The sequence below is a fragment of the Chlorocebus sabaeus genome, chromosome 9, assembly GCF_047675955.1.
Source record: "Chlorocebus sabaeus isolate Y175 chromosome 9, mChlSab1.0.hap1, whole genome shotgun sequence".
Taxonomy (NCBI): domain Eukaryota; kingdom Metazoa; phylum Chordata; class Mammalia; order Primates; family Cercopithecidae; genus Chlorocebus; species Chlorocebus sabaeus.
The window spans coordinates 50,775,584-50,789,179 of NC_132912.1; the positions used below are offsets into that span (position 1 = coordinate 50,775,584).

Below are 13,596 nucleotides of genomic sequence, written 5' to 3' on the forward strand. Positions count from 1 at the left end.
TCTTTTTTTTATATGAGTTACTTGTAGCTGCCTAATATTTCTTGAAAGAGTGAGCATTTCTTTTGTACCCTTGAAAAGTTTCATGCTAGTGCAAAACGCGTTGCCGTTGTTCTTTCAGAGCCGGGGCCATCCAGTCTTGGCAGCATGCTCATGCCTGTCCAGGAGACTGCCTGGGAAGAGCTCATCCGCACTGGCCAGATGACACCTTTTGGTACCCAGATCCCTCAGAAACAGGAGAAAAAGCCCAGAAAAATCATGCTCAATGAAGCATCAGGCTTCGAAAAGTATTTGGCAGATCAAGCAAAACTGTCTTTTGAAAGGAAGAAGCAAGCTACTTGTAATAAAAGACCAGCTAGAAAAGCTCCAGCCTCAGTCACGCCTCCGGCCCCAACACAAAGTAAAAACAAACCAAACAAGAAAGCCAAAGTTCTGTCCAAAAAAGAGGAGCGTTTGAAAAAGCACATCAAGAAACTCCAGAAGAGGGCTTTGCAGTTCCAGGGGAAAGTGGGATTGCCAAAGGCAAGGAGACCCTGGGAGTCAGACATGAGGCCAGAGGCAGAGGGAGACTCTGAGGGTGAAGAGTCTGAGTATTTCCCCACAGAGGAGGAGGAGGAGGAGGAAGATGACGAGGTGGAGGGGGTGGAGGCAGACCTGTCTGGAGACGGTACTGACTATGAGCTGAAGCCTCTGCCCAAGGGCCGGAAACGGCAGAAGAAAGTCCCAGTGCAGGAGGTTGACGACGACTTTTTCCCAAGTTCTGGGGAAGAAGCTGAAGCTTCTCCTATAGGAGAAGGAGGAGGAGGAGGTCGGAAAGTAGGAAGATACCGAGATGATGGAGATGAAGATTATTATAAGCAGCGGTTAAGGTTGGTCTGTGGGGATTATAAATATATCGTACTGTTTGCTTTATCTTAGGTGACAGGTTTATTAATATGTAAACATTCTAGATCCAGCTTAATATATTAGACCCCCGATTATGCAGAGGTTGGATTTCTGCAGCCTTAACCTGCTAGAAGCAGTGGGGCCCCTGAGTCCTTAATGATGCTGGCCCCAAATGCATGTACTTCTAGGTCTTTATTTGGATTTGGAGGCAAGTCGAAGATGAAAAACTTAAGGGAAGCCTGGGGCAAGAGGCATACAGAGGGCTGAGTGTGAGCTGTGTCGCCTTGATATCTACAGTCATCCTAGAATAAGTATCAGGAAAAAGAAAAGGGTGAATTATGTCATGCATACTGGATAGGGGTTTCTGTTTTCCCTTTTGAAGCAGGAAAGTAATTTTAGAGAACTTTTCTTCAAAAACAAGCTGAAACAAGCTTTGGCATAGAAAGAATAAGCTTGTTTTTGTAAATCCTTCATTTGTCTTGAGAAGATAGTCATCTGCATAATTATAAACTACCATCGTGCAAAAAGTATACTTTGTATGCACAGCATACCTTTCTTTTCACTGTTGTTTTTTTTTTTTTTTTTTTTTTTTGAGACGGAGTCTGGCTCTGTCGCCCAGGCTGGAGTGCAGTGGCCGGATCTCAGCTCACTGCAAGCTCCGCCTCCCGGGTTTACGCCATTCTCCTGCCTCAGCCTCCCGAGTAGCTGGGACTACAGGCGCCGCCACCACGCCCGGCTAGTTTTTTGTATTTTTTAGTAGAGACGGGGTTTCACCGTGTTAGCCAGGATGGTCTCGATCTCCTGACCTCGTGATCCCCCCGTCTCGGCCTCCCAAAGTGCTGGGATTACAGGCTTGAGCCACCGCGCCCGGCCTTCACTGTTGTTTTTTATGTTAGAGACTGACTTTGGCTTTTAGCTCCATGACATTGTCTCTGTATAAAGCAAGCACCATAAAAGGGAAGGTGAACGTGTGAAACACGAAGTCTGAATTGCATATTGCCACGCGTTTTCTGTGAGCCAGGAAAAATAATCAGCATTGCAGGCCTCCCCACGGTGGCCCACTGAGCACTGTGCTACTGCTGCACATTTCAAGTCTCCTTGACTTAGAGCTCACTTAGCTCTAAGGAATTCAAAGGGAACAAGGAACTTTATTACTTTTAAAATACTTGATAGTGGGATGGCTTTTTCCCAATCCTCAACAGTTTTTTCTTATTTCTCAAGGTGAAGAGACCTAGTTTGTTATATTTATTGGCCTTTGTGAGTGAAGGTTGACCTGGTGTTTTTTCTTGTTACTTAGAACTGCTCATTAACCCCTGTCCAGACACTACAGACACCATAACCTTTCCAAAATAGATGCGTCAGAATTCTGTTAAACAGTAATTTGAGGACCTGTGACTTAAATCCTGTTCTTTAGAGTTGTGGCACTCACATTCTAGTAGCACCTTCTGTAGTAATGCACAGATGAGGGCTGGCATATATTCGTCATCCCTCAGTGCAGCTTTCGTTTCTGTGCATGTTTATTACCTGTAAAGTTGTTTGAGGAATGTTGCCCAGTACTCTTGAACAGTGAGCAGTGTCAGGCTTTTTCTTAACTACTGCAAGGAATTAATAAAAGTGTTAATCTCAACATATTGATTATAAATGGAGCAATATATATTTTTCCAATTAAATTGGGTCAATATTAAATATGTTTAAAATATATCAGTATTTTGATCAAGAGCAATTTATTTTGACTGAATTTTAAATGTGGGTTTAGTTTAATTTTATGGCAGTAAGTTTTTCTTAATAATGTTAAGATTGTAAAACAATTTATTATTTCCAGAGCCAATATTTTGCTAAAGCTACAGTAAAATCTCCAATGAATTTCAGAAATATCAATAACTCTTAATTGCCACCAAAATACGATAGCTCTTAACATTTTATAGCTACAGTTATTAAGGCTGTTAAACTGCAGATATCCACATTGAAATATTTGTATTACGTCTCCTTTGGTGCTATCTGGATTGGGGGATGTTAAAGGAAAATAAAATGCTCAGGATTGAGAAGCGTGTTAGAACTGCCAGTCTCTCTATATTTTGTTACTCATTGCTGATCTTTGTAGACTGATTGAAATGGTAATGCTATTCCCTTGAGAAACAAAAAGACCTTTAGGGTTGCTTGTCTTAGCAGTGGTTTGACGATGGATGATTAGAATAAGTCATATAGTTTACAGCATAGAAAATTAGTTTTTTTGGGGGGGTTAGAATTTAGAAATAGTTCTCAGGGTAGGCACCCTTAGCTGAACTTAACACCTTTTACTGAGGGTATAGCCTGTTAATTATAATGCTCTTTTCAACTCTAGGAAGTGAGAGTGGGTGACTTCTGGATATCTCATTCTCTTTATTCTCTCAGCGTGAGAGCCATCGGCCTTTCACTGGCACTAGGTTCACCCTAACTAGGTACCTTTGTTTTAGCTGGTACTAGGAATTTCCCGTCAAGCCCTTTCCATAGCTTCTTTATGGAACTGGGCAGTCGCACCTTGGATCCTGCTTTCCTTCATTTGGCTCAGACCCTCAGCTCAGTCTTTGAAGTTTTAACCATTTTTCAAACTGTGTATTCCCCCTTCCCATGTGTTTCTCCTGCCTCCTTCTCTGCACTGAACTGTATCTCGAGGCCAGCTCCTCAGTGGGTTCCCTGGTTTTCATACCATTTCATATCATACAGGATGGATGAGCCATTGCTTAGAAGTAAATGTTCTGTTGGTTCTATGGTCAATGGTATACAGGTCTTATAAAACATATATTATTTTTTCATTTTAATTTTGTGCTACCACAGTTTCCATTTGCTATTGGCTGTTGGTTGTGAGGTCTACTGCTTTCTTAAAATATACTACTGCTTTGCACGTTGTGGGCCTGGGAGCTCCAGGTGCCAAATAAAGATTTAATAGGACTAACACACCTTCAGTGTTTGAGTGATGTGGGTTCCTGGTGAGCATCTACATGCTACTTACCTAGTCCAGGCTGTGCAGCCAAGACAGCCCTGGGTGGCCCAGAAGACCAAACATTTCATATGAACCTTTCCCCTTCAGGGTAATAAAGATCAGGGCGCTTGTCCCCAGTCCTTGTTACCTCCATGTTGTTGATTCACTTCCCAGTTGACATATTCGAGGTCAGCCCACATAGCTTTATCTTTGCTTTCATGTCAGGAAAGCATGTCTGCATCCTTGGACTGGCTTCAAGGGTTTCTGGCAAAAAATTTGCAGTCCGTTGATGGACTTGGGCACAAATAGGACCTAACCAAGTGTGAAGGGAATAATGAATTCAGATTGAGATATTTGGGAGAGACTGTGGAGGAAGTTCATCCAGTGTAGGGCCTCGTCTTGTTGGGTAGCTCAGATATATTAATATGGCCCTTATCCCAATTAACAACGTTACACATTTGCCCCTAAACTCCAGGTGCATCATTGAGAAGGGAAAGAATTTGCTTTGCTTTGGAGGCACATTATTTCCTCAGGGTTCTCATTTGGATTGCCTTGGAGGTTGGTGTGATGCCACAATATGCAGAGAGGCTGAGGACAGGGAGGGCAGGTGGGCTTCACTCTCCAGCCAGCTCTGATTTCTGGGGAGTGGTAGTCTATTCAGGGGGCTCCGAGGCCCTTTTTGGGTGGGCTGGGAAAGAGTCTGCAGTTCCTTAGTGATGTCTATCGTATGCACAGTGGGGAACTAACAACATTCATGCTAGGTAGTTGCCAACCTTGCCAGAGGAAACAAATGTCACTGACTCCTGCCTCTTTGTCCAGCAGTGGTCAGCGCTGCTTGGTCAGGCTGTGGGCGTAGATGGGTTGCATCCTGAGTGAGAAGATGCACTTCCAGATATGTTTTTGTCTCTTCTTGCTGCCAGGACTAGGGTTAGCATTTATCATTTGACTTAAACTCATTCCCCCAAGCTCTTACTCTGTTTTCATCTGCCAGCGGTTATTATTTAAGTTGTTGCCCTCACAGACTACTTCCTTGGCAATAAGCACAGACAACAGCAAAGCTTCCCCACCCACAGACTGAATATGCAGTGTCACTGGGAGCCCCCAACATTGGAGATGCTGACTCAGGAAGTCTAGCATGGGGTCACCTGGCAGGACTTTTAAAATATGTTCCCAGGTGGCTCTGATCACTATCAGGTTTGGGAGCTAGGGATGGAAATAAGCCAATCTTACATATTTCTTCTTTTTGGGGCTGCAGCTTTTGGCTAATGCAGTTTGTATATCAGTTTCTCAAAAATCCTCTTTTATGAGCCCTGCACGGTTGTATGTACACAGGGGACGGCCTGGCAGGGAGCCTTAGCTAAATGCTATATGTCATAGATCATCTGGTTCTTGTGAGGTGTGTGTGTCAGAATCACATGGGGAACACTTTCAGTGGGTAGGGGCCTGAGCTCAACCTGGGGAGTCCGAGGCGGCAGGTGTGGGGCAGGAGGAGCTGGGCACTGCACTTGTGCTTTGGCTGAGCTCCCGCTGACTCTGGGGGGAGCTTGGTGACATTCTTCATGGTCCACAGGCCCTTGTTCAGAAATAACTGTATTCTCATTTAGGAGAGCTTTGAGGCAGTTGGAAAGCATTGTTGGTAAGGATATTGAGGCTTGAGAATGTAATGCTTTTTTCTCTACTTTGGGCCACACTCAGCAAATAATTGCCTCTGGGATAAATCCCCAACCTGTGCCCACCCCAATCAGGGAAACACAGTGGGGAGTTCAGAAATGAACTCTTCAGTAGGCGGTGCCTGAGTCTCCTCAGATGACCTGGTGCATTGGGCTAAGCTGCTAAACACACAGCCTGAAGTGGATTTGAGTTGGTTCCTCTGAATGGTTTGAAGGCTCCCTCGCCACCTTTCAGCATTTCTGATGAGTCCCTGTTTTTTATTGTAAAAGTATGATAATACTAAGATGAAAAAATGACCTCTATTTTTTGTTTTTATTTTCTACATGTCATTCCAGTCTTTGGTTCTGTGAATACACATCTTTACATGGTTATAATCATGGCCCTTCCAGTTAATTGGCTTGCCCACAGTCTTACTGTGAAGTAGAGCTGAGATTTTAAGTTGGCTGGGCCCTCTACATACTTGTGTTTCCTTCCCTTTGGGGGATTGAGTAGAAGGTGCAATATTTAGGTATGACCACAGGGTGGTGCCAAGAATCAACACATAGCTACCCCCACCTCCGTTGGACTGGAAACCAAACCAAAAACCTAAGCCTGTTGTCTGGGAATCGGATGAGGATATAGGGAGATGGCTCAGGAGTATGGAAGACCTGGCAAGTATGGTGTGGATGGGGATCGAATTTACTTCATGATCTGGTGTAACCTGAATCTGTAGTCTTGATGTCTGTTGGTATAATTGGTTTTTAATACATTTTTGATCCTAAAGGTTTTTCTTGTGCTCTATTTTTTACCTTTTTTATATGAGTAACTTTGAGATGTAAAGGGCTGATAAAGATGATATTCATTGTGTAAGTCTTACAGCATGTCTTCTAATAGTCTGTGAGACATAATCTCCTGTGAAGATAATACTCTTAATTGTCCTTCCCCTGAGCACTGGGCCTCTGTGGCCAGGGCCCCATTGGATCCTGGCTTGGGAGGGTTGGGTTGTGCACATCCACTGTTCTGAGGAGGGAGCTCTCAGCGTTTCAGATGCTGAGGGGTCAAGCCAAGTAGGATGACTGTTATGAAGAGAGTCTTGTGGATTTGGAACGTTGAGGCCTTGAGGGCCTGAGCACGGCTGGCATTAAGTGGGGGTGGGGGCGGGGGCAGGGGTAGTGCACAAGAGCAATGATGGCTGACATGTTTGAATGCGTACCTCTTAGTGGTTCCTGTGGTTCTTCTTGTTATATAGGTTAATTTGTTTAATCTTTACAGCTACCCAGGAGATAGGAGTTTGAGCCCAGAGAGATGAAGTCATTTGCTCAAGGTAGCAGTCAGTGGAAGGGCTTGGAGAAGGAGAAGGGGTCTGAAGGTGGTTTGGTACACATGAGAGTGATCTCACAGCTTGCTTTGCTGCAGCAGACTCGGACAAGCATTGCTTCAGTGCCTGGTTTCTCCCTCCACTTGATGGGGGCCAACTCCACCCCATTGTCCCATTCCTATCTTGAAATGCTTCTAAAGGCAGTGCCCTGAGAACCACCACCCTCCCAGCCTGTTTCCATTTTATCGTCTTCCGGGAACCTCTTCCTTCTGTCTAGCACCTGTTTGCACTGGGATTGTCCTGTCTGTCCTTAATTTGGATCCTGGTTTGTACCCGATGAGGATTTAGCAATTTTAGGCTGTGCTTCAGCAAAGGCCAGCTGACAATATGGAGGTTGATTTGATCGTGCCTTTTTTTTTTTAAAGCCCAAATTAAAGAGAAAAAACAAAACTCTCCCAAAATCTGAATTTAGTAAAAGTTTGAGATTTTACCCAGAAACCTAAATATAATGATTTTAAGAATGTTCTTAACTTCTCTGAGAGTTCATTTTTCTCAAGAAATAAGCCTGGCCAGGCACAATGGCTCATACCAGTAAACCCATGACTTTTGGAGGCCAAGGCAGGAGGATTGCTTGAACTCAAGAGTTCGAGACCAGCCTGGGCAACATGGTGAAACCCCACCTCTACAAAAAGTAGAAAAAGTTACCTGGGTGTGGTGGTGTGCCCCTGTAGTCCCAGCTACCCGTGAGACTGAGGCGGGTGGATCACTTGAGCCTGGGAGAAAGAAAAAAAGAAAGAAAGATGCCCATGTTCTTTTTTTTTTAGGAATCTATAAGTTGAAAGAAAAAGTTACACTCTTAAAACCTATTTATGCCTAGTGTTCCATTATTGGAACGCTAAGCATGTGGGAGTTACTTATACCCTACTGCTCAATGTCATTGCCAAGGTCTGATTTTTCACACGTCTGCCTCCTGAGGGTGCATGTTATCACGTGGTGCACAGAGTTAGTTACTGCTACAGATACTGGCATGCTGGGAGCTTGTCAAAAGTGATGTGAGTTTTCAGAAACATTTTTGAGGAAGTATCCAAAGACAGGTACATATAACTTTATTGCACTACATTCTATACTAGTAATTTTAAAAGAATAACTTCTCTATTAGTTATGCTATTGTGCAGTACAAAGAAAATACAGAAAGTATTATTGTTGCATTAGTTATGGGTTTGACATTTTTCATGTTCCATTTTTGGAACACTAGGCAAAACCACTACCACTAGGACTAATAATACCTTTTTTCCGTTTTAGTCCCAAGATGCCTCGAACACTAAGTTTACATGAAATAACTGACCTTTTAGAGACAGATGACAGCATAGAAGCAAGTGCTATAGTGATACAACCACCTGAAAATGCTACAGCACCTGTTTCTGATGAGGAATCAGGAGATGAAGAAGGTGGAACAATAAATAATCTGCCAGGTTCTTTGTTGCACACAGCTGCGTATCTTATTCAAGATGGCTCTGATGCTGAGTCTGACTCAGATGATCCCTCATACGCACCTAAAGATGACTCTCCTGACGAAGTTCCATCTACGTCTACTGTGCAGCAACCTCCACCATCAAGGAGGAGGAAAATGACAAAAATTGTTTGCAAATGGAAAAAAGCCGACCTAACTGTACAACCCGTAGCAGGTAGAGTTACAGCACCACCAAACGATTTCTTCACCGAAATGAGAACTCCCACAGAAATTCTTGAACTTTTTCTTGATGACGAGGTCATTGAACTCATTGTCAAGTACTCCAACTTATATGCTGACAGTAAAGGTGTACATCTTGGCTTGACTAGCTCTGAATTCAAATGTTTTCTGGGAATTATTTTTCTGAGTGGTTATGTTTCAGTTCCTAGAAGGCGTATGTTTTGGGAACAAAGAACGGATGTGCATAATGTACTGGTTAGTGCTGCCATGAGACGTGACCGATTTGAAACTATATTTTCTAATTTGCATGTTGCTGACAATGCAGATTTGGATCCAGTGGACAAATTTTCCAAATTGCGACCTCTCATAAGCAAACTCAATGAGAGATGCATGAAATTTGTTCCAAATGAAACATATTTCAGCTTTGATGAATTCATGGTTCCTTATTTTGGTCGTCATGGGTGCAAACAGTTTATTCGGGGAAAGCCCATTCGGTTTGGCTATAAGTTTTGGTGTGGTGCCACCTGTCTGGGCTACATTTGCTGGTTTCAGCCGTATCAGGGTAAAAACCCGAATACTAAACATGAGGAATATGGTGTCGGTGCGTCACTTGTCCTTCAGTTTAGTGAGGCACTTACAGAGGCACACCCTGGACAATACCATTTTGTATTCAATAACTTTTTCACCAGTATTGCACTTCTTGATAAGCTCAGTTCAATGGGACATCAGGCAACAGGTACAGTGAGAAAGGATCACATTGACAAAGTTCCATTGGAATCAGATGTAGCTTTAAAGAAAAAAGAAAGAGGCACATTTGATTATCGAATTGATGGCAAAGGCAATATTGTCTGCAGATGGAATGATAACAGTGTTGTCACTGTTGCCTCATCTGGTGCTGGTATCCATCCCCTGTGTCTTGTCAGTCGTTATTCCCAGAAATTGAAAAAGAAGATCCAAGTTCAGCAGCCAAACATGATCAAAGTGTATAACCAATTCATGGGAGGCGTAGACAGAGCTGATGAAAACATTGATAAGTATCGGGCCTCAATCCGTGGAAAGAAATGGTATTCAAGCCCTCTTTTGTTCTGTTTCGAATTGGTCTTACAAAATGCTTGGCAATTGCATAAAACATATGATGAGAAACCAGTGGATTTTCTGGAGTTTCGTCGACGTGTGGTATGCCATTATCTGGAGACCCATGGTCATCCTCCAGAACCTGGCCAAAAAGGAAGACCTCAGAAGCGTAACATTGACTCCCGTTATGATGGCATAAATCATGTGATAGTCAAACAGGGAAAGCAAACGCGGTGTGCTGAATGTCATAAGAACACCACTTTTCGATGTGAAAAATGTGATGTTGCCTTACATGTGAAGTGTTCTGTTGAATATCACACTGAATAGCAGGTGTCACCACCTCCTGAGACAAGAAACATAATTTTATACATTATGTACAGTGGTTTTGCCTAGTGTTCCAATTTTGGAACGTCACATAACAATGGAACATAATAAATTTTTTTTATCTTCAGATTTTTGTTCCTTAAATTTTTCTAGGTAACACATATGAATTTAATGCAAAAATTCAAAAAATTGTAACCTTAGACATAAATGGGTTAAAGATGTTTTCTTAGAGAGCACATTGGCTTCTTTTAAATAACAAAGCTGAGACACAAATGAAGACTAATTTTGCTTCCTGCTCTACACACCTTTCATTTTTGGCTCTGGGCATAATTGTCTGCATCAGTCTTAATTTACTCCATGAGATCTGCACTCCTAACTGAGGGTATTTCATCTGCTCAGATGTGCCAATTAAGTTTACCCAGATAGACCATAAAAAGGCAGATAAGAAAAGTAAAACACCAAGTATCTCAATTTAGCAAATTAGACTAATCTGTAAGGGATTCTTAGCTGTCTGAAATAGAAAGCCTATCATACTACAGAATTCAAACTATATTAAATACCCAGCTTGGTGCCTGAATATATTTTTAAAAATCAAATTGTACTCATTGTGCCTCTGTTGTTGAATTTCTTAAATGGATATTGCAATAGGTAGAGAATGATCCTGAGGTTGAAATGTCACTCTATTAAGAATGATTTAACTGTGTGATACACAGCTTTTTCCTTACAGACAGTGCAGATTTAAACTGCTCTGTGTACAGTGACCCTTGCAACATAAAAATATTACAGTAGAGCAATAAGGTCTGTTTTGAAATTTTAGCACCACGGCAGGTGACTTCCTTGAAGTGTTGGAGATGGCATGTTTGTTTTATTAATATGATCTTGGGCTACTAATATTTGACAATTCCCATTAATGTGTATTCTGTCCTTTTTGTGTGTTGGTATGGGCAGTTGTGTACGTTGATTTGTTTAGTATAAAATGTATATTACATGATTGTTCAGCCTAGATTATGTATAGTTCGAAGAACTGCTACACTGATTTTACTGTTACTTGGAAAAGTTTGCAGAGGTGTAGTGAAAAGTGAGTTTTGACTTACCTTACACAGTATTAAGGTGGAGAAGGAATCTTGTTATTGTACAAAAATGAAGGCAATCTTTCCCTTCTTTAAACCTTAGTCCTGATGTTTTTTTAAGACAACATATGGTTTGAAGTTTTAGAATTTGGTTTGTTCTTGTGCAATTGCTTTTGTTCTGTGGCAGTTAAAGAGGACCCTTCTGCTGGCACTGTGAGAAAAGCAGTGGTACTAGGGAGTTTGGAAAATACTTTTTGAAGACAGTATTTTGTAACAGATAGAAATATAGACTCTAGAACCTGACTATCTGGGTTTGAATCTTTTCCTTAACTCATTGGTAATCTTGGACAGCTTCCTTTCTTTCTCCCTGTCTGCTTTGACTGTTAAAAAAAAAAAAAAAAGAAAAAAGAGAGAATAACAATAACAATGGTATTGATATGGTTTGGCTTTCTGTCCCCACCCAAATCTCATCTTGAATTGTAATCCATGTGTCAGGGGAGGAACCTGATGGGAAGTGACTGGATAATGGGGGCAGTTTCCCCCATGCTGTTCTCATGATAGTTAGTTTTCATGAGAGCTTATGGTTTTAAAAGTGGAAGTTTTTCCTGTGCTTGCACTCACTTCCTCCTACTACCTTGTGAAGAAGGTGCCCTTCACCTTCCACCATGATTGTACGTTTCCTGAGGCCTTCCTAGCCATGCCGAACTGTGAGTCAATTAAACCTCTTTCCCTTATAAATTACCCAGTCTTGGGTATTTCTTTATAGCAGTGTGAAAATGGACTCATACATACAATATCTTCCTTATTAAATTGTAAAGATTAAATGAATTAATAAATGTGAAATACTTAAAATAGTGCCCAGTGCCCAGTATCACTGTCAGTCATAATTACTATTTGTTTTCTGACCCAATTAAAAAATATGTATGTATGGGTATATATGTAATCTCAAAACAAAACTTGTCCAGAGCTAGCTGACTTTCCTTAAGGAGACAGTAAATAGCATACGGGTTAGACACCACGGGCCATGGAGTGAGTGCCAGAGCCTTGCCGAGTAGCTCTGAGGTCTTGTGTGTCCACTCACAAGATGGGGTAAGATGGGGATCACAGCAGTACCTTCTTCATGGGTGATGATATGTGTAAGATATTTGGCATACATCAGGCACTCAGTAGATATTAGCTATTCTTGTTACACGCCCACTAGCTAAAAGTTATGACAGAGATTCCACCAAGGCAGTAAGATGCTTGAAATGAGGGTCTGTGAGAACCATGAAGGAGGGTGTATAAATATTGATATGAAAATGTGATCTTTCACAAGTAAAGGCAGCTTAACAATTGATACCACAGGTTGACATCCCTGGTCTGAAAATCCAAAATCTGAAAATGTTTTAGCAACCTGATGCCACAAGTGGAAAATTCCATATTTGACCTCATATGTTGGGTCTCAGTCAAAACACAGTCAAAACTTTGTTCCATGCAGAAAATATTGTATAACATTACCTTCATGAATGAATATGAAACATAAATGAATTCATGTTTAGTCTTGGGTCCCATCCCAACATATCTCATTGTGTATACACACAAATATTCCAAAATCCAAAACACTTCTTGTCCCAAGCATTTTGGATAAGGACTGTTCAACCTGTCATAAGCATAGCAAAATCATTAGCTATTACAAATTTTGTTTTATTGATGTTATGCTTTTGGTACCTTTTATACATTTTTAAAAATAAGCTTAAGGCCCACTTAATGATAAAATGTCTATAAAAATATAAGTACGGTATCAATATTGGGAAGAAATATAATTATTTCTCCTTTGAACACACTAGGGGGCGCCAGACATCTGTCTAGGGGACAAACCGTGCAACATGCCCCTTGGTTCTAAGTGTAGGTAGGTCAAGATTGCGGTGTGGTTTCTCACAGTTGTATTCTGAGGTAGATGTACCAGATCCTTCTCTTGTACCTCTTCTGTGTCTTCTCTTTTGGGTTGATTTCCAGCCTCCTTGCTGTCCTGGATGATAGGATGTCCTGACTGGAATGTCCTGCCGATCTTGACTGACCAGTATGGAGTGAACTGGCATGACAGTCTTCTATGCTTGGGGGTTGAACTGAGCTCCTGCTGGCCTAAGATTGCAATAGGTGTTTTGACATTTGCTATTTTTTATTCCCATTTAACCTGCAATTAATTAAAATTTCTCAATCTTTTTGTATAATCTGCCAACTGTTATAGCATCTGAAATTTATGTAGTTTCAAAAGTATAATGTACATACATTATTTCATTTAGTCTTCATAAAAAGTCATTATTTGGCTCATTTTGTGGTGGAGGAGGCAGATTCAATAGTGTTACATTATGTTTTCTAAAGTTCTCCCCTTACTAGTTAAAGGCCTGTAATGCACCTCTTTTGCCTACATTTAGTTTTCACTTATCTGTGGTTATCTTAAATCTGTGTGTGTTGCTGGGTTCTCCTCTAGTGGCCACCACTGGAGCCTGACAGGGGCTTTAGGAGTTAGAAAATGCCTTGATGGGTCGGGAATGTTGGCTAACACCTGTAATCCTAGCACTTTGGAAGGCAAGGCAGGCAGATCACTTGAGGTCAGTTTGAGACCAGCTTGGCCGACATGGCAAAACCC

At 41.7% G+C, this 13,596-nt stretch overlaps 1 protein-coding gene across 9 annotated transcripts in view; it reads left to right on the plus strand.

Moving 5' to 3' along the window:
• Window positions 1-13,596, plus strand: part of LOC103215829 (DNA excision repair protein ERCC-6) — an 84,129-nt gene that overhangs the window by 13,898 nt on the left and 56,635 nt on the right. For 7 of the 9 annotated variants that reach the window (XM_007962576.3, XM_007962577.3, XM_038008905.2 and 4 more), the window contains one exon: window positions 119-866. In XM_007962576.3, coding sequence (XP_007960767.3) covers window positions 119-866 — 748 coding nt within the window. Of the gene's footprint in view, window positions 1-118; window positions 867-8,111; window positions 10,889-13,596 lie in introns of those variants that run through there. The other 2 variants (XM_007962581.3, XM_007962580.3) reach the window with 1 other exon arrangement.